This window comes from Equus przewalskii, chromosome 30 (genome assembly GCF_037783145.1).
Source record: "Equus przewalskii isolate Varuska chromosome 30, EquPr2, whole genome shotgun sequence".
NCBI lineage: Eukaryota > Metazoa > Chordata > Mammalia > Perissodactyla > Equidae > Equus > Equus przewalskii.
The window spans coordinates 8,859,166-8,879,676 of record NC_091860.1 but is presented as its reverse complement, the minus strand read 5'-3'; the positions used below and the strand labels follow the sequence as shown (position 1 = coordinate 8,879,676).

Here is a 20,511-nt window from a genome sequence, read left to right as displayed (position 1 = left end):
AAACTGATATATAATAATTTACACCTGAAACTACACAATGTTATAAACCAATATGACCTCAGTAAAATAATTTTTAAAAAATGATAGGCAGTGAATGAACAGTAAATCTGGGAGAATGAGTCCAAGGTTGTTAATTTTAAAGATATAAATGGCCACTTTAAAACTGCATATAAGCTGAAAAATATGCAAGAATGACATATATGTCTTCTGAATCAATCTACAAAATACAGTTAAAAGTAATTACAACTAAAGAGTTAAAATGGAGGGAATGAGGAAGACTTATTTTTCAGTTTATACTTCTTTTGATGTTTGGGTTTTTTAATGTACATATCTTTTATTATTAAAGAGAGACAAGACTAATAATGGTATCATATTAAACACTGTGTGGCCACTGGCTTTTTGCATGTAAAAAGAAATTATAGATATTTTTCCAATTAGCACACACGAAGCTAACCTTAGTCTTATTAATATCTGCACAATATTCCATATGTGGAAATACTGTCATTTCTTTTACCAGTCACCAGTTGATAGCTATTTATTTGAATGCCTTTTCAGTTAATTTACCCTGCTCTTTAGATTTGATGATTCGAAATTGGCCCATAGTTATGAAGGTGTCTGAAAGTGGTTATCATTTCCTACTTTACTTTTGTGCCCTTTTAGAAATTTACCTTAGTGTTAAAGAACAGATGTAAAAATTTTATACTAACCCCAGTTTTGTATTTTATTTAACATAATGCATAATTTATTGATTATTGTGTAAAACTTTACATGAAGCTTATGTAAAGTAGCCTTCAAAATGAGAACAATTTTAAATCTTTAATATTCTTGAAACTTTTCTAGGTGGGTATATATATTAAGTATGTAATTAATATAGATACTTTGGGAGTCTATAAATGAAATTAAAGTCTCAAAATTATCAATCAGTAAATTGTAAATATCAGATTATTTGATGCTAGTGTAGGTCAGATTGTTTGTTGTTTCACACGATTTGTTTCTTTCAATTACAGATTCTTGAAACTATGCCCATGACTGAGAAAGTTGAAGAATTGCTACAAGTTATAGGTCCATTTTATGAAATTGTAGAGGACAAAAAGAGTGGCAGAAGTTCTGATTTAACCTCAGGTTGGACTGTTTTACCTAGTTTTTAATTCCGTAACTGACACATTATGCATGCATTAATATTTATATGACTAATTGTTTTTTTACTTTCACATGCCAGTCCGACTGGAGAAAATCTCTAAATACTTAGAAGGTAGGAATAATGAAATCCATGTAAAAATTTTCTTTAAAATTTACATGCCAAAGAATTCTGCACAAATTTATGTAATTTATAAGCTTCTTGCTCAAGAGTTTTCATTCCAAGCAAACACATTACATAAAGTTTGAAAATACTATAAACCTTTAAGTTTTTTTTTTTTGCATGAGGAAGATTAGCCCTGAGCTAACATCTGTGCCAGTCTTCCTCTGTTTTGTATGTGGGTCGCTGCCACAGCATGGCTTGACAAGTGGTATAGGTCCATGCCCAAGATCCGAACCTGCAAACCCGGGCCACAGATGCAGAGCGTGTTGGACTTAACCACTATACCCTGGGGCCAGCTCCATAAACCCTTGAGTTTTAACTCTTAAGTTATTAAAAGATGACAGGTGGTTCACTTAGTATATACAAAATTGTAACACAATTCATAGTTTTATTTTGACGATCATATTTTCTATTTTGCTTTATGAATTATATTAGCAATACTGTCGCTGAAATGATTTCTAGCTAACTTTAAAGTAGATATGTTTACGGTATGGTTTAACTAAAGCATAGCAAGCTAAAATTCTCAGTGAAGAATTGAAAGGCTTAGGTTTTACGTACTAGCAGGAGTTGAATAGTATGCAGATATACTGGTGTTGACTGTAAACATTTGCTCTTTAAAGTTTTTTAGAAAGCAGAATGGACTGAGCCCATTAGAGTCATTTTAGATGAAAATCCTATATATGGTATCCGTTTTTTTCCTGGCATCCCTATTTACAAGGCATCTTTTACTAATTGATGGAAATTACAGTGTTTCAGAACAGTCATCGTCTCATCCAGTCATAAGGCCTAGAGCCTGTGTGGACTGTAGTAACTCATCGTGACTGCTTCCTGGGCATAACCTTGTACCACACCCTCTATATCTGATTTGCCTAGAGGAGTCAAATATTAACAGACAATCTTCCTTATCTATGCTTATTCAATTCAGAAAAAATAGTAAGCATTTTCTCTGTGTAAAGCATGTTGTTAGGATGCAGAAGGGAGTAAATCTGGACCTGCTAATAGTGTCCAGTATGCTGGCCAGAGGCAGAGATGTTTAAACAACTAATTATAAAAACAAAGAAGAGATAATAATAATAATAATAATAATAGTAATAATGAAGGCTGAGGTCCACAATCCGTTAGCTATAATTTAATAATTCAAAAAGTTTGATAAAGGTTTTTTTGTTGTTCATTTGGCAGCAAAACCTATGCTGACATGAACTAATGGAGGAGCAAACCCTGACCTAAAATGACTTGAGCCTATTTTAAGTCTTTATTTATCCTATTTAGTGAGACTATTCATATGTTTTACTGCGAAAATCTTTTTTTTTTTTTTTTTATATTTTTAAAGATTTTTTTTTACTTTTTCATTTTTCTCCCCAACGCCCCCCGGTACATAGTTGTGTATTCTTCGTTGTGGGTTCTTCTAGTTGTGGCATGTGGGACGCTGCCTCAGCGTGGTCTGATGAGCAGTGCCATGTCCGCGCGCAGGATTCGAACCAACGAAACACTGGGCCGCCTGCAGCGGAGCGCGCGAACTTAACCACTCGGCCACGGGGCCAGCCCCTTACTGCGAAAATCTTAATCTTTTTTTGGTAAGAGCAGCCTAGACCCTGTCGAAGGTGTTACATAATATACAGTATATTTAGTATATGCAAAAATCTTAATTTTTTTTCGTGAAAGCTGCCTAGACTCTGTTGAAGGTGTTGTGTAATATACAGTATATATGGTGTATGACCTTTGCAAAATTAGAAAAGTCTAGATTTCGAATCATATCTGGATCTAAGGGTGGTAAGGGACGTGGACCGCCACCGTAATTTATTTAATGTGTACCTTTCTAACGGACATTTAGATTGCTTCCTCTTCTGATCTTTAAAAAATGCTGCTGAAAGTAACCATGTACAAATGTCATTTTATGTATGTGGAAGTCTATCTGTAAGAAATAATGTTAGAAGTGTAATTGCTGGATCAAAGGATATGGGTATTTGATGGGTGTTTGCAATTTTATAAGATATTGCCAGATTGCAAGACAGTTTGCAATCTTGACTTTTTTTTGTTTTAGCAAAGAATCTTGTTAAAAGTAGCCATTTAGGTCCAGTAGAACAGATGTATCTGTGTCGCATGGGCTTTTTCATCATATACATACATAGTAAGTTTCGAAATCAGGAAGTATGAGCTATCCAACTTTGTTCTTTTTCAAGATTGTTTTGACTATTCTGGATCCCTCACATTTCCATATACATTTTAGAAATCAGCTTGTCAATTTTTGCCAAAAAAGCCAATTGAGATTTTGATAGGGATTGCGAAGAATCATAGATCATTTTGGGGAATATTGTCATCTCAACAATATTGTCTTCCAATCCGTTTATTTAGATCTTTAATTTCTTTCGACAGTATTTTGTCTTTTGCAGTGTGTAATTCCTCCACCTTCTTTTGTCAAATGTATTCTTAAGTATTTCATTCTTTTGGGGGCTATGTAAATTGAATTGTTTTCTAATTTCATTTTTAAGTTGTTTATCATTAGCTTATAGAAATACAATTGATTTTTGTATAATTATCTTGTATCCTGCAGCCTCACTACTCTGTATATTAGTTCTGAAGGTTTTTTGTAGATTCCTTAGGATTTTCTACATGTAAGAGCATGTCATCTGCAAACAGAGATCATTTTATTTCTTTATTTCCACTCTGGATGCATTTTATTTGTTTTTCTTGCGTAACTGCCCTGGCTGGAACTTCTAGTACAGTATTTAATAGAGATGGCAAAAACAGACATCTTTGTCTTGTTCCTTATTTTAGGAGCACAGCATTCAGTCTTTTTACATAAAGAATGATGCTTGTTGTGAGTTTTCTTAGATGCCCTTTATCAGTTTGAGGAAATTCTTTTGTATTCTTAATTTCTTCAGCATTATTATCATGAAAGAATGTTGGTTTTTTTAAAAAAGATATTAATTATTTTTTATTTTTCCTTCTCCTCCAAGCCTCCCAGTCCATAGTTGTATATTTTAGTTGTGGGTCCTTCTAGTGGTGGCATGTGGGATGCCGCCTCAGCATGGCTTGATGAGTGGTGCTAGGTCCGTGCCCAGGATCCGAACTGGGGATACCCTGGGCCATGGCAGCCCAGCACATGACCTTAACCTTTTGGCCATGGGGCTGGCCCCGAGAATGTTGGGTTTTGTTAAGTACTTTTTCTGCATCTATTGTGATAATCACGTGGCTTTTGTCTTTCGTCTGTTAATAGGATGTATTGCATTCATTGATTTTTAGATATTGAGTAGAGCTCATTAGTAATTCTCTGTGCTTTCTGTAACTCTCATCACAGAACTGCTATGATGCTGCTTTTGCTGCTGTCAATTAGTTTTGCTACAACCATCCATCTGATAGGGGTTTTGGGGTTTCCCTGTACTTAGTTTTGTTGAAGATGTCCGTGGGTGGTGGGTGTTTTTGTCTTTTTGTTAATTGTTGTTGTTCTTGCTTTTTCTGGTTGTCTGCGAGAGTAAGGGAGATTCAAAACTATGCTGCTACCATGATTCTCTAAGAGAGAATAGAACACAATGCCTATGATAGAGCTGAATTTTTACTCATTTGTTCTGTTGCTTCGGTAGACTTAAATAAGAACATAGGCTTGACTGTTTAAGGTGTACGGAGATTTTGAAATTTAATATATTATTTGGGATGCAGGGAAGCATCCAAAATGCATTTTGTATAAGTGAAAATAAAGCCCAAAAGTTTATGGAGGAAGACCACTGTTTTGGCCAGTAGCCACTTGGGAGGCTTTTTTGTCTTAAAGAATTGGTGGAAATGTAATACCCTATATCTCAAGATGTGGTCCAGTAACCAGCCGCATTGGCATCATAGGGGAGCTTTATGGAAATGGAGAACCTTAGGTCACCCCAGACTTATTGATTCAGAGTCTGCGTGGTAACTAGCTCTCAAGTGATTCCTGTGCACATTTACGTTTGAGAAACCCTGTTATATTTACTCTAAGATATGACTTAGGGCAGTAGGACAATTTGCCTTTTTAAGTGATTGATCACATTTATTGATGCTTTAAAAAAAGAGTTTAAGTATAAAGACATAATAATGTAAGTTGTGCACCTGAAACCCTAGAGGTAATAAAAGGATAAAAAATTTTTTAGATGTAGTCCAACTATAATATTGATAATATTGTTGTTAGGCCCAATAATATTATATTTATGTTTTCAGCATGCTAGCATGTAGCGACTGTCTCTTCATGTACCATCTATAAAGAAGATCATTCATCTCTAACTTTACCATTTTGATTGATGTTAACTTAAAAATAATTTATCCTCTGCCTTGTTCAGGAATGATTTAAGACAGCTTTATCATTTTTGTTGTAAACTGATAATTGAAGGAATTTGTCTATTTATGTAATGTATGTATATTTATAGTCAAAAGAATACTATTAATTACATATCAAAATTCTAACTTTTTACTTCAAAATCATTTTTTTAGTTATTTGTAAGTTACAGTATTATTTGTAAATTGCAGCAGTGTCATGTTACAGCATTAGAGATTAAGTGGTCATTTTTGTATTTTAGATCTTGGTAATGTTCTAACTTCTACTCCAAATGCCAAAACTATTAATGGTAAAGCTGAAAGCAGTGATAGTGGAGCTGAGTCTGAGGAAGAAGAGGCCCAAGAAGAAGTAAAAGGAGCAGAACAAAGTGATAATGGTAATCTTTGAACGATGGGCTAATAATTTTACATTAGATAAGATAAAAGGACGTGGAGAAGTTTGGGCTGATTTGACGTGTGTTATGCGTATGGTGGGAAATGGGCTGTTGACCCTCCAAGCAGGTTTGCTGTGGACCAGAAGCTCTGCTGCAGAGTGTAGGGTTAGCCAGCCTTATGCTCAGATGGAACAGATGTCTGTTGAAGGCCAGCGAGAATAGGCCATCCTCCCAATGTCATACCTGAAATGCTGCATTAGAAATATATTCATTTAAGGTATTGTTTCCAATATGAATATGCATGTGTTACCAAGGAGAGGAGAGAAGTTAAACTTTCCATATCTTGTCAAGAATAAAATGGAATCCAGAGAATAGGATATAGGCAGAAGTTTTGATAAAGAGGGAACATTGGAATCATGGGGTACTGCATTAGAGGGCCTTGTTAGTAAGAATACCAGTAATTCTTGGGAAGACTGTCTTAGAAAGGGGAGGAAGAAAGACACTAAAACAAACCACACAGCTTAACTTTACCTTCACTTTCCAGTAAGGTATGGTGAATAGAACCTTCTTTGAAAGATCTTTTTTTGGCTATTTGGACCCCTTTGTACTGCTGGGTACATAGAACAATTTGCCTATGCTGAGGGAGTGTGAAGACCTTGAGAGATTATCTCTTAGAAGGGGTTCTAGAAAATTCACAGGGAACTGCAGCAGTTTTGAAACCAACACAGTTTGGGTGAGCTCTCAGCGTGTAATAAACCCCTTTACAGGGAGCACACCATCTCTCTGATCCAAGTAGGAAACCCTTCAAAGGGATTATGGTGGGTTGGGGAAATGACTACTTGGTGTTAGAACACAGTATACAGAAGTTGACCTACTGTGAACTTTTATGAATCTCTCCATTTTCACCTAAAAGATAAGAAAATGATGAAGAAATCCTCAGACCATAAGAATTTGGAAATTGTCGTCACTAACGGCTATGAGAAAGACAACCTTGTTCAGGACGTACAGAATGATATTCATGCCCCTTCTTCCCTGAACGGCAGAAGCGCTGAAGAAGTGCAACCTGTAGATCCAAACTTGGAGCCAACGGGGGAAACCACTGTCTGCGTTCATCAAGGTATGGTCCCATGATAGTGATTTCTCCAGTCTCTTTCCGAGGAATAAAATATTCTTGTAATAATTTTAGAATATTTAGGAGCAATTTAGAATTTAAGAAACCTCTTATTCAGTAATATCTTAGGGCTTTTTAATATTATAATTCTTTATATCTTTGAAAGACAGTGAATTAGGGCCAGGGCTTTTATACTTTTAAGTCTTTTTTTATTGTGTTTTTGCATGGGATTTTAAAATAAAATTTTGAAAATTTTGCTTTTATTCCTGACTTTTCTTTTAAGTGAAACCTCTGATTATATAATACTTTGTTCTCCAATCGGAAAGATAAGTTATAGTCTTTTCATATCCTAGGGCTTTAGGGGTAAGCCTATGGTGTGTATTTGGTGAATTATTAACACTGATGCAATTCAGTCGAGAAACCAAGAAATACCATTTCTTAATGTAGCAACACACTTGCATCATTGCATCCAAATTGAGTCCTCGTAGCTGATAATTAGTTTTCTCTTATAAGGTTATTAAGTTCTGTTAAGGTTTGATCTGGACAGTGTGTTTGTATAAATCCTTGATGAGATACTTTTTAATCTTTTCCAGTAAAAATTATCAGTTAAATTTGAAGTTTCAGTAAGTTAAAAGAAAAAAGTGTGGCTCAGTAAATCAAATTTGTCTCCTAGTATGAAAATAATTTAGAGCTGATACATTTTGAAAATGGAATAAATGCATTTTTCTTCAATTAGAGAATAATTACTCTACCTGGATGTTTCTTCATGTTTAGATATAAACGATGAGCACATTGAAGATGTTTCAGGGATTCAGCATTTGACGAGTGATTCAGACAGTGAGGTTTACTGTGATTCGATGGAGCAATTTGGACAAGAAGAGGTAAAAATGATATTTTTTGATTGGTAAGTTTTCAAAGTGGTATATCAGAATTGAGTATATAATTTCTGTTTATAGGAGATGTGCGTGCTCTTCATCACTTTGAAAACATACCTCTAAAATGTTTAAACATTTATATTTTAAATTATTTATTGTGAACTTAAAAGTATATAAAATTCTTGTATATTCAAAATAATAATATTTAAACATTATAATTTATAATATATTTGTAAATATTCTGAGAGAGGTGGGATGGAGAGGCTTAGGATAAACTTACACTAGTTCCTATGTTTGAAACATTGATTCACATTCAAGAAAATTGAATAGTTTTCAAACAAATCAGTTCTTCACATTGACTGTAATGTGTTGAACTGAGATTTTGAGTGGAAATACTTTTCAAATTTCAGTTAATTAAGACGTAGTATTGGAAGCTAACATTTGAAAAAAATTATTAAAAATATATGAATATTTTTGTTCTCTGTGACACCTCTTTCTGATAATGACTACGGTGGTTTTGACAGCTGTATTTATGTTCGTGTTTTTGCATCCTCCCCCGCTCTCTCCCCACTCCTGTTCTAACACAGTTCAAGTGAGTCTTATAGAAAACCATTTATCTTTCGCCTCCCTAAAGTAATGATTTTAACTGTTTCTCTTTGTGTTTTCCCCTTTTTTTCCATTTCATAATGCAATTAAACTTACCTCTTGGCTTTCTCAAATTTTAAAAACACATGCACAAAATACTTTTTAACTAAGGTCAAACACAAATGAGTAGCAGAGATGGTCTTCAATGGTAAGGAGGTCAAACTGAGAATGAGCTGGAATTAGTGAAAAATGAAAAGTGATAAAAATCCAGATTCCCTTTTATTTTCTCTTAAAAAGATTGTTTAAGGAAGGTTAGTGAAAAAAAGACCAGATGAGGACTGATCTTAGTAAATATCTGGCTACTAAATTCTAGGTTTGCTCCTATTTTCTCTCTAAATCAGTTCATGGACTAAAATGCCTCCTGCGGCCCTGCCTGATCTGACTCCTGCTTTCCTTCTCGGTCTCTAACACCACCCTCCTGTTTGGGCTTTGCTCGGCACCCACCCTGGTTGCCTTCTCTGTTCCTCTAATATGTCACGTCCCTTCCCCTTTTCTCCTCCAGCATCAGCATCTTTGCATTCATTTTGCTGGAATGCACCTCCTCCCCTTTCACCGAGTGAACTTCTGCACATCCTTTAAACCCTGATTCAGATGTCCCTTCCTGAAGGAATCCTTAGATATGATACAGCCTCACCTCATCACCACGCTCACCAAATCTAGGTTAATTATAGATTGTCATCCACAAATTTCCTAGGTGGGTTCTTTTAAAAATGTATTTAATCTCTACTATCAATTTTGAATTCCTTGAGAATCAAGGTGCTTTTCAAGTTCTTTTTGTGGACAGCTGATGTCACATTTATTGTTTGTCTATTGTGATTTGAACATTTTCCTTTTCTTCTTAATTTTCACTTATAAAAGTATTTTTAAAAATTTATAATAGCCTCTTGAAGGTATCAGTTAAGCATAGCACCACACCCCCATACACATACACACACGGAGTAAGCAATATTTTTTTAATCTTTGATTTATTTATCTTGTTGCAGTGAAGTGTTTAGCCTGATAATATGATGTCTAGGATTTGCTTCAGAGTAATTCACTGGGGATGGGCGTGGGAGTAATGGATGAAACAGGAGTGGCCCTGCAGTGGTGATTGCTGAGGCTGGGGGATTGATGTTCTACTCTAGTAGGTTTGAAATTGTCCATAATACATTTTAAAATGAGCATTATAGTTGTCTGGAATATTTCTTTTTACTTGTATTTTATGTTCCAACTAATGTTGCCTGTGTAATAGTTTTCTTTTCTTTTTTCTTCTTCCATGAGAATGTTGAATTTAATTATGTTCTCCGTACAATTGCACCGTCTCCTGCCTTATGACTTCTTTTATTACCTGTTCTAAATAGCCACTATGTACTTTGTCCCCAAGCTTCATCTCTGGATCTTATCCATTGAGGTATTAGCCAGTCTGCTAGTATAATTAAAATCTTGTTTTATTGTTACCTGACCTATTGTTAATCTAAGCTCAGTCTTAAATAATATTACTTTCAACTTCTTTATCCATGACAGATGATCTGTAACAAATCATTTTTTTTTAAAGTGTAAGTATTGGAATTTTATTTTCAGGATTTCAGTAATGCTTTTTGAATATAGTAATGGTTTTACCTTGCTGTATACAATACTTTCTTGGTTTCTGTCCTTTCCTTCGGGTTTATGGTCTGAAAGCACTGCGTCCCATTGGTTTTGCTAAATCTCTGAGTTCATGGAGGAGCTCCTGCTTTCAAGGGCCTCATCTCACTTAAACAATTATTGTTGAAAAGAAAGTCAGTTTTCTTTATTTCACACTTTTTGTTTTAAGTCCACTTTAAATAAAGTTGAGTAGCTTATAGATCCCTTTCTAAAAAGTTGAAATTTTGAAAGATTGAATTATTAGCTATTACTGCTTTGCAGAAGCTAAAAACAAACCATGTTCTAGAATAATCATTTAGTGGAACAGATAATGGTTTGGAAGTACCGTTCTGAAACTGAAATAGAGACTTGGAGGTTGTTTATATATACACATATATATCTGATGCCCGTTTACCAAAGCGTACTGGTGCACTTGGAATTTTGTCAGGTGTGTTAGATTTCTAAGATAAGAGAATAAGAAAAAGAAACATTTTAGCTTTTTTTCCCCCTTTGTCTTACACATTCTTCTTATCTCTTAAGCAGCACTTCTCAAACTTTAATTGGGAGCTTGTTATAGCAGATTCTTGGGCCTCAATGCCAGAGTTGCCAATTTAGCAGGTCTGCGGTAGGACCCATGAATTTGCATTTCTAACAAGCTCCCAGTTGATGCCAGTGCTGCTTGTCTGCAGACCACACTTTGAGCAGCACCTAAAGCATAAGAAGCTAGGGTTCTGACAGACTGGTGATGTGGGTAGGGCATTGATACTCATTCGTCCCATCCCACCTTTTCCTTGCTTTCATCAAATAATTTTGTTTTCTGCTTCACTGAGAAGATAGAAGCCATTAGGTTGTTACTCCTTCAGCCTTGTGCCTTGCCACTTGCTTCTTTACCTTCCTGACTGTAAGCTGCACCCATTCAGTCCTTGGCACCTTTCTTCCCCCCTCAGAGAAAGACATGTTGTCCCATCCAAGGCCAGTTTCTCTCCTTTGTAGCAGATTCCTCCCACCTCTTTGGAGACATTCGTCTTTCATACCCTCTAGACCGTTGCCACCCATTGTCCCTTTTCTAGTTCTTTCTTCTTAGCTGTACACATATACATATCCCTTCCATCTTTGAAAGAAAATGCTCCCTCAGCCTTGTGATACCCCCTAACGTGTCTCTCTCCTTCCCTTCATGGCCAGGCTTTCTCTTGGTTGTGTTCATTCATTGTATTTGTTCCCTTCAGATACGTGCCAACATGCCTTTGTTTCTAACGTGCATGGATGCTTTACAGTTCCTATCTCACTTGAATATCATTAAATAATATTAGCTACTCTCTCCTTGAAAATATTCCTTTGGCTTCCATCACACCATTCTTTTAAGAGTTTCCTAAACTCTTAGGTGGACCTCTTAGGCCCCTTGTGGGCTTCCTCTGTGAGTTTTTCTTCCTCTGTTGACCGCTTAAATTTGGTGTTCTTCAGGCATATATCCTGGTTACTACTCCCGTGGTTTCAATCACCACTCACATGCTAATGACTCTCAAGGTGATGTCTCCAACCTAGATCTCTCTTCTGAGTTCTAACTGCCCTGTTAGACATCTTGCCTAGGAACCTCAGTTTTCACTTACCTGTAACTATACCATTGTCTCTGTCTCCCTGAAACCTCCTTATCCTCTGTATTTCTTATCTTCGTGAGTGTTACAAACCCATCTAGGCTTTCCTTCCCTTTACTCCCCACATTCAGTCTTTAAGTCCTGTTGATTCTGTAATCTCAAAGTTCTCAAATCATCCTCTATCCTGCTCCTACTCTATTGGTTCATGCTGTTATCATTACCAGAACTTTCACTTGGCTTATACTCATTTGTTCAAGACTTAGTTCATATCATTTCTTCCAGGAAGCATGTTCTGACCAAGCCTCCATCCAACCCCAGGGTGAGTTAGTCACCCCTCCTGTGAGCTCCTGTAGCACTGTTTGTATATCTTTGTACCTCTTATCTATGTTATAATCTTACTTCTCTTGACTCCCTTACTAAGCCTTGAAGCTTCTTGCAGGCAAGGATTCTATCTCTTTCTTCATAGTATCCCTAGAGGTAAGCATAGTAACCAGGAAAAGAGTGGACATTTGAATGTTTGTTGGATGAATGACTGACTCACAAGAACAATTCACTGCCAGAACTTCTCAATTCTTTGCTCATGGATGAATCATTCCTATCCCATTTCTTCCCTACATATAGGATGCAGAATATGCATTGAAAAAATTTTTTAGAAGAAGAATATTTCCTATAATAACATGAAAAACACTTTAGAAAAACAGTAATTCTTCTATTATCATAAAAATACATGGTGTATAATTTATGTTTATGGCTTTTAACTAAGTGTTGTTTTCAATTTGTAGTCTTTAGATAGCATTACATCAAACAATGGACCATTTCGGTATTACTTGGGTGGTGATCCCAATCATCCCTTGGAAAATTCTGGTTTTCCGGAAGCTGTTCAAATATCTCCTGGAAATGGCAACGTTGGGGATGTGCAGGTGGCAGCAGTCGAAGGAAAAGGTGAAGTAAAGCATGGAGGAGAAGATGGCGGAAGTAACACTGGGGCACCACACCGTGAGAAACGGGGTGGAGAAAATGAGGAATTCTCTAATGTCAGAAGAGGGAGAGGTGTGTATTACTTCTTTTTTGTTCTCACTGACTATCTGTCTAAACTAATTAGTGAAATGGGAAGGTTCTAGATAGAAGCAGCATTAGAACTATCATTCTGCAAAGGGAATGTTAAAAGTTATCCTTCCATAACATCTGACCATTTTTCTTTTTGTCTAGTTCTGTCCTTTGACTCCACAGACATAATAGTGTGTTCTCTGAAGGTATGGGGGAAAACATTTTTTTTTTCTTTTTCTGCTTTTTCTCCCCAAATCGCCCCAGTACATAGTTGTATATTTTAGTTGTGGGTCCTTCTAGTTGTGGCATGTGGGATGTCCCCTCAGCATGGCCTGATGAGCAGTGCCATGTCCGCACCCAGGATCCAGACCCCTGGGCCGCTGAAGCGGAGTGTGCGCGAACTTAACCACTTAGCCACAGGGCCAGCCCCAACATTTCTATTTCTACATCTTTTATGCAGTTTTTTCAAGTAGCTTAATTTATATTCTGTCACTCCCCTGAACAGTCGCTTACTGGTTGCTCCAACTGGGCTGCTACTTCTTTTTCCTACTATAGGTAAAAATTTGAATTCTTTGTCTTTTCCACATTTCCCCACTTAAGTCAAAAGACATCATTTAAAGCTGACAAGTCAAGTAATAGAGATAAAAGAATATTTGACAATAAAAAGTAAATGTTAAGAATAGTAATGTGATCGAGTAATAGAGAGTTGAGTGGGGAAGGAAAGTAAATATATTAATTTATGACTGTTCACAGTAAGGAATGAATAGATACTGTCAAAAAGGAGAATTAATAGAAAGACAAATACCATATGATCTCACTTATATGTGGAATCTGAAAAAAAAAAAAAAAAAGACAAGCTCATGGATACAGATTGGTGGTTGCCAGAGGCAAAAGTGGAGTTGGGTGTGGGGCGAGGGGGCGCAAAATGGGTAAAGGGGGTCAAAAGGTACAGACTTTCAGTTATAAAATAAGTCATGTGATGTACAGCATGGCGACTATAGTTATTTATACTGTTTTGCATATTTTAAAGTTGCTAAGACAGTGAATCTTAAAAGTTCTCATCACAAGAAATAAAAATCTGTAACTGTATGGTGATGGATCTTAACTAGTCTTATTTGGTGATTATTTCTCAATATATACAACTATTGAATCATTACGTTGTACAGCTGGAAAAAAAAAGGAAAGTCCCCATATAATTTCATGAGGTCATAAAAAGTTAAAGGATTATCTGTATATCTGGTTGAAAAAAATCTACATAAAATAAAACAAATGAAGATGTGGCAGGAAAAAAAAAGAATCAATAGTATTAAAATTATAGTTTAAAAAATAGCCATTTGAATACATACAAAATTGTGAATATTCACCTAAGAAAAGAAGGATCACAGCATATTACTAGAGCCTTCGATTCAGCTCCCTTTCTCGAGGCAATTTACCAAAATGGTTTATAAAAAGGCTTCGTATTTACAACCTGGCTTCACCCCACCTGCACCGTGCTGCAGCTGCCAGCAGTCACAGGGGCCTGTCCACGTGGCAGACTCTGAAGTCAGGCTTCCCAAGCTTCATAGTAAATCTGCCGCAGCATCGTACAAATATTAGGAAGCATCTGTTGTTTGTCGGGCTCTGTTTGGGGTCCAGGTATGCTGTAGAGAATGAGACAAAGTCCCTCCTTCCCTGGAGCGTACCTTCTAGGGAAGGGAAGCTGACAGTGAACAAGGAAATCATTCGGATATGTTGCAAATGGTGATGTGTGCTCCGAAGGAAAAAACTAGGGTAATTGGACGGAGTGACTGGAGGTGGGATTACCATGCCATGACAATGGTCTGCTTAATCCTGTCTTTGTGAAGGCTGGTTTGAAAGCTGAATATTACACAGGATATAGTAAAGTGAGCAGAGATGCGAGTACTTCCTTAGCATGAAGATTCCTTCGTGAAGGATCACTTCAGAGTTTGCTTCCTTCTGGTGCAAGAGGAGAAGTCATCTTGGAAACAGCATCAAGCCCTTCACTGTAGTCTCTGGGTCTAACTTGGCAAACAGCTCCAATTCCATTGCTCTTAAAACCCAAACTCTGTCTGATGCAAGTTCAGCTTTGGGAATGCTACTGCTCTAGGGTTCCAGGACACCAAAGAGCAATGAGGTATAAAATTTCCTGTTTATTATTTAAAACAAAACAAACACCACTTACCCGTTATATTAGCAAGCATGTAAAAACTTGTAATATTCCATTTCTGCAAGGGTAGGGTAACATGGTAGTACTTTTTATACACTGCAATATAAAGCTGTTTCAGCCTTTCTGAAAAATAACTTGGCAACACTCAGTAAGAACCTCTACAAAGTTGTTATCCTTTAACCCAGTAATTCTTCTCTTTGAATTGGTCTGTTCTAAAGAAATAAGCAGAAATTTGGACAAGACTTTATATACAAAAACATTCATTGCAATGTTATTTGGAATTGTCTTAACTATCCGAAGGTGGAGAATAATTGAGTAAATTATTACTTCATGGTCTTAATAGGGAATTTATGTAGCCATTTCAGTGTTTTTGGAATAAAATTTAATGAGACAGATAAATATAATATTTTTTAAAAGTAGAATACAAAATCATGTACAAGGGGTAAGGCCAATTCTGTAAATATACGCATAGAAAAAAGAATGGATGGGGGCTGGCCCCGTGGCCGAGTGGTTAAGTTCACGCGCTCCGCTGCAGGCGGCCCAGTGTTTCGTTGGTTCGAATCCTGGGTGCGGACATGGCACTGCTCGTCAGACCACGCTGAGGTAGCGTCCCACATGCCACAACCAGAAGGACCCACAACGAAGAATAGACAACTATGTACTGGGAGGCTTTGGGGAGAAAAAGGAAAAAAATAAAAATCTTTAAAAAAAAAAAAAGAAAAAAGAATGGATGGATATAACAAAATCTTAGTAGTAGTGAGATTTCAGTATCTTTATACTATAATGGAATTTATAATTAAAAAGCACATTTAAAAACATTTTAGGAGGCTTACAATGTGATGAAACCAAAAATGACCAAAAAGGAAAACATAGCTATTTAGTGTAGCTTTTAGTACTCTAAAGAAGCAGTCTTCAAATGTTTTCAATCTTGTTACCTCATTGGTAAAGAATTTTTGAGAATGCACCGCAAATATCTATATTATTTGTGAATTATATGCATTTAGTTCTGTCCTAGTATATTAAGTGCATTATAAAGCCTTAGCAAGAAAAAATTTAGAATATATCAATATAAATAGAAGCTTATATATCTGCTTCTTTGATCCCAATAATTTTTGTATTTCCTGATTGCTTCCACTCCACTTTGGAGATTTAGATAGCAAAGAAATAACAGAGGGAAATGAATAAAGCACGCTGTTTCTGCTTTTATAAGAATTATTTAAAACTAACTTATTTGCTCTCTTAAAATAGGGCATAGGATGCAACATTTGAGCGAAGGAGCCAAGGGTCGGCAAGTGGGAAGTGGAGGTGATGGAGAACGCTGGGGTTCAGACAGAGGGTCAAGAGGCACCCTCAATGAGCAGATCGCTCTCGTGCTCATGCGACTGCAGGAGGACATGCAGAATGTCCTTCAGAGACTTCATAAACTGGAAACACTGACGGCTTCGCAAGTAAGCTTCTGAATTTGTCTTATCTCCTCCTTCCGCTAGTGATCCTGTGAAACAGCATGTAATTGTCTTCTGTCTTGATCAGATTTACACAAATCAATGTAATTTAGTGATTTTTTAAAAAATAAAGGAAGATCTTTTAGAAAATTTTTAGAGTAAAGTTAGTTGTACCATTTTGGAGGCAGGAGTAGGGTGTTTGGTATTAAAAGAAAAAGAGCTGGTAAGTAGTGCAGTTTGAGGAACTAACAAAGAGACATAACTAATGCCCTGGAGTTCATCATTGAAGAGTCATTCCTTTGTAGTAAGCATTGTCCTCTATCTTGACGTCTTTTTAAAATGTTGTAGAGATAATATATTGTTATTAATTCTTTAGTGTAAATTAGTTTTAGGATCAAAACTTCAAAGCCAGAGAGGAATGTAGAGTTATAATTTGACCTCCACTGTTGTTTTGACCGTGAAAATCAAGGGTGTTAGACCTTTGAAAAGGCAGTACTGCTGTTCAGTTGCAGAAACTCAAGCAGAACCCAGACATCTGGTTTCCCAGGGCAGTGCTGTTTCTGCTATGGCAGATTGCTGTCCCGTGCTGAATAAAGCTAGGCTGCTGAATATGGAGGAGTTACTAAAAGAAGGGAATATGGATCATAGGCAGGGACAGTTGGACTTGGTTCTTAGTCTTGACCGGGCTGTGATAGTCCCTGGACTCAGATGCAGCACTTTCACACGGCTGCTAGTGTTCTGCCCCTAGTAGGTGTCCCCTGACTAGTTCCTCCTTTAGTAACATTGGTTGGAGAAAAGAAAGAGGCAACTAGCCTGGCTGTCTGACCTAGCTTCAAACATTACACAACGTTGAAGCATCCTATTGTAACAGATGTTAAGAAGAATTTGTAGGGATTAATCAAACAAAATGTGCTTCCATTGCAAGATGAACACATTAAATGTAGATCTATGTAAAGAAACTAATACTGTAGGCTTTCTAAACAACCTTTGTGAATATCTTACCCTTTACCTAATAAGTGACTTACTCAAATTCTCACAAGGTTTCTCAATTATATGTACCTCAATGATCCTTGATTACATTTTATCTTACATAGATTATGAATCTGTAGACTTTTCTTAGTCTATGAACATCCTAAAATAATATGCAAAGTTTTGTTTGATTTTGCATTTTTGAGGAGAGAGGGTTTATTGCCTTCCATCAGATTCTCAGCAGGGTCTATGATGATAAAAAAGAATAGTGCCTTAAATAAGTGACATCTCGTTTGTGGAGGTAAGTGTAGGTTGTTGATATCAAACCATTTGATTTGTATCTTTCATTAATAAGAAAATTCTACTGGGGCTGGCCCAGTGGTTAAGTTCAGCATGCTCCACTTCAGCAGCCTAGGTTTGCAGGTTCCGATCCTGGGTGTGGACATACACCACTCGTCAGCCATGCTGTGGCAGTGACCCACATGCAAAAGAGGGGAAGACTGGCACAGATGTTAGCTCAGGGCTGATCTCCCTCAAGCAAAAGAAGAGGAAGATTGGCAACAGATGTTAGCTCAGTGTGAATCTTACTTAGCGGAAAAAAAAAAATTCTACTTTTCTATATTAGCTTGAGAAATAAAATGTATTTAAGGCCTAAGAATCCCATCAAACTATCCCTAGGTTAGTACAGAACTACCTTAAAGGAAGCAAAAAAGAGCTAACATGGGTAGGAAACCTCATTTGTTAATTTAGTACTATTGAGCATTATTTTTACAGTAGTCTGTATTTTCTTGTTCTGTGATTTTTTAAAAGAATATTTTGTATTTGTTTAATGTCTTCAATGGTATTGAGATTCTGCTAAAAATTCTTTTGCTGTTTCTTTTCAGAAGTGTTCTTTTTCATTCATGTCTTCCATAAAAGCAAACTTAAAGATTCTGACATGTTAAGGACTTTTCCCCTTAAAGTTTGCATAATTCGTCTGGATGAAGAAAAGAAATAAATTGATGGTAGAATAGTAGTAGACTGTAGAACTGAAAGAAAGTTAGTTCAGTTCCCTTAGTTCAGCAGACAAGGAAGCTGAGTGGCAGAGCCAGATCTGTAACTAGTTTCCTGATTTCTCACGTGATGTACTTTTCACCTCAATAAACTGCCTGAGATATATTATTTTTTTTGTAAAATAGTTCCCTAGATTCATTCACTCAATAAATATTTGTTGAATGGCCGTGTTCCAGATACTTTTCTAGGCAATGGACTCAAAAATGAAAAGAGAGAGAGCACAGTGTCTCAGACCCTGAAGCAAACTACTGGGTTCAACTCCTGGCTCTACCACTTACTGTGTGATATTGGGTCAGGTTACTTCACTACTCTGTGCCTCAGTTTCCTTATCTATAAAATGGAAGTATTAATAATGCCTACCTCATAGGCTTATTCAGAGGATGAAATAGGATGCTTGGTAGAGTGCCTGGAACCTATTAAGCTCTTAAGTATTGTCACATGAGATGAAGATGATGACAACAACAATAGTAAGACAGCTTGGTTTCTCCTCTCAGGAAGTTCACAGCCTTACAGAGGACCTAACTTATATTTTCTTTATATTTTGTATTTTCTTTGCAACAGTTACTATTGTATGAGATTTTTCCTTTCAAAATGATTTTCAAAAAAATTTAGTAGTCCTTATTTTAACCTAGCTATAAAATGATAGATAGAATTTCTAAATATGTAAAAGCTACATAAAAGCTACTTGATATTGACAAAGATTTGTTGCTTGACCAGACTTCAGCTGAACCTTCTCTGAGGCCCATCTGTTCACTTCTTCCTTATGAAATCCAGCTTTAGGAGCCCTGCTAATAAGTCAGTTTATCCAGAACCGCCCACCCTTGATGTCTGATGGGGCTCCTCATGCTCCACGTCCTCCAGATAGTATGTGATCACCCTGGCCTGTCTTCTGCCATGAATCCTCTTGGGTCGGTGCAGCCAGAATCTCCCTCCCCCTTGATGGCTCCTCTGAGCAATTTCCCTTCCGCTGATCCCCACCCTGCTCCTCCTGTATGTTCCCACTTGCCTGTGCTCTATTGGGAATTGATCCCCATCTCTCTGGCCCACTGCAGTGGTCCCTACACCTATAGTAATAGCCCCTTCTCCCTTGAATAAAGTCTGCCTAATTGTGCTTTAACAAGTGTCATTGAAATTTTTTTCACAATAGGTAAGCATAAATATCGTTAAAGCAACAAGTCACAAGGCTTATTTTACAGGTAGTGCTTGTCACTTCTTAGCTGTAAGCAGGGGTCTTTAGGAATCTTCCTTTGCCTTTTCAAGCCATTTATTACTGAGAAAAAAATCCATTCGTAGTTCCATTGAATAGTTCTGATTCACGCTTAGTATGTATCAGTAGTTGTAGCTTTAATGGAGAATAGTTGTGTCGTCACATTGGGATTCCATCACCTCGAGATCTGTTCTAAATCACACTGACGAGTGTGACCTTGGGTAAGTCATCAGATACCTCGGAGCCCAGTTTTGTAATTCTACGCTTTATTCCTTGAAGTCTGGAGAATCTCTTAGTTAAATATTGTTATGCCTACAAGGTACTATTACAACTAATACCATAAAAATGATTACCTTCTCAAGATTCTTTGAGCATTTGCAACTTGAGTATCCTGGAATTGGAACTATTTAACACCTAATGGTCTGTAAGGACTAATGCAACATCCAGAGGCAACTAATTTAGTTTTCCCTGTAAGGTATAGTCATACCAGAGTCCTTGAAATCATATTACCCCTAACCAGGACATTTAAAAGCCTGCCTCCTCACCCTCCCCCACCCCACTCACATGCACACTTCCTGCTGTTCCTACTCTACTTCAGCACACTGGCTGCCTGGCTGTCCTTGATCTTGCAGCAGGATCCCTCCCACCCTGGTCTTTGCACTTGCCAGTCCCTCTGTACAGAAGGCTGTTCCTCCACTTAGCCACAGAGCTTACTATTTTCTTTTGTTTCAATCTTTGCTCAAATGTCAGCAGAGCCTTCCCTGACCACTATTTAAAATTACTCCCAAATCTCCCCTCATCCAACATGTCCCATCTCCCTTCTGTTTTATT

General features: G+C 36.9%; 1 protein-coding gene across 17 annotated transcripts in view; it reads left to right on the top strand.

Moving 5' to 3' along the window:
- The window catches only part of ACBD5 (acyl-CoA binding domain containing 5), a 40,373-nt gene that overhangs the window by 11,639 nt on the left and 8,223 nt on the right, over window positions 1–20,511 (top strand). For 8 of the 17 annotated variants that reach the window (XM_070600867.1, XM_008535170.2, XM_070600869.1 and 5 more), the window contains exons 5-11: window positions 1,008–1,122; window positions 1,220–1,252; window positions 5,839–5,973; window positions 6,884–7,087; window positions 7,856–7,962; window positions 12,578–12,845; window positions 16,258–16,457. In XM_070600867.1, coding sequence (XP_070456968.1) covers window positions 1,008–1,122; window positions 1,220–1,252; window positions 5,839–5,973; window positions 6,884–7,087; window positions 7,856–7,962; window positions 12,578–12,845; window positions 16,258–16,457 — 1,062 coding nt within the window. The remainder of the gene's footprint in view (window positions 1–1,007; window positions 1,123–1,219; window positions 1,253–5,838; window positions 5,974–6,883; window positions 7,088–7,855; window positions 7,963–12,577; window positions 12,846–16,257; window positions 16,458–20,511) is intronic. The other 9 variants (XM_070600873.1, XM_070600870.1, XM_070600875.1 and 6 more) reach the window with 2 other exon arrangements.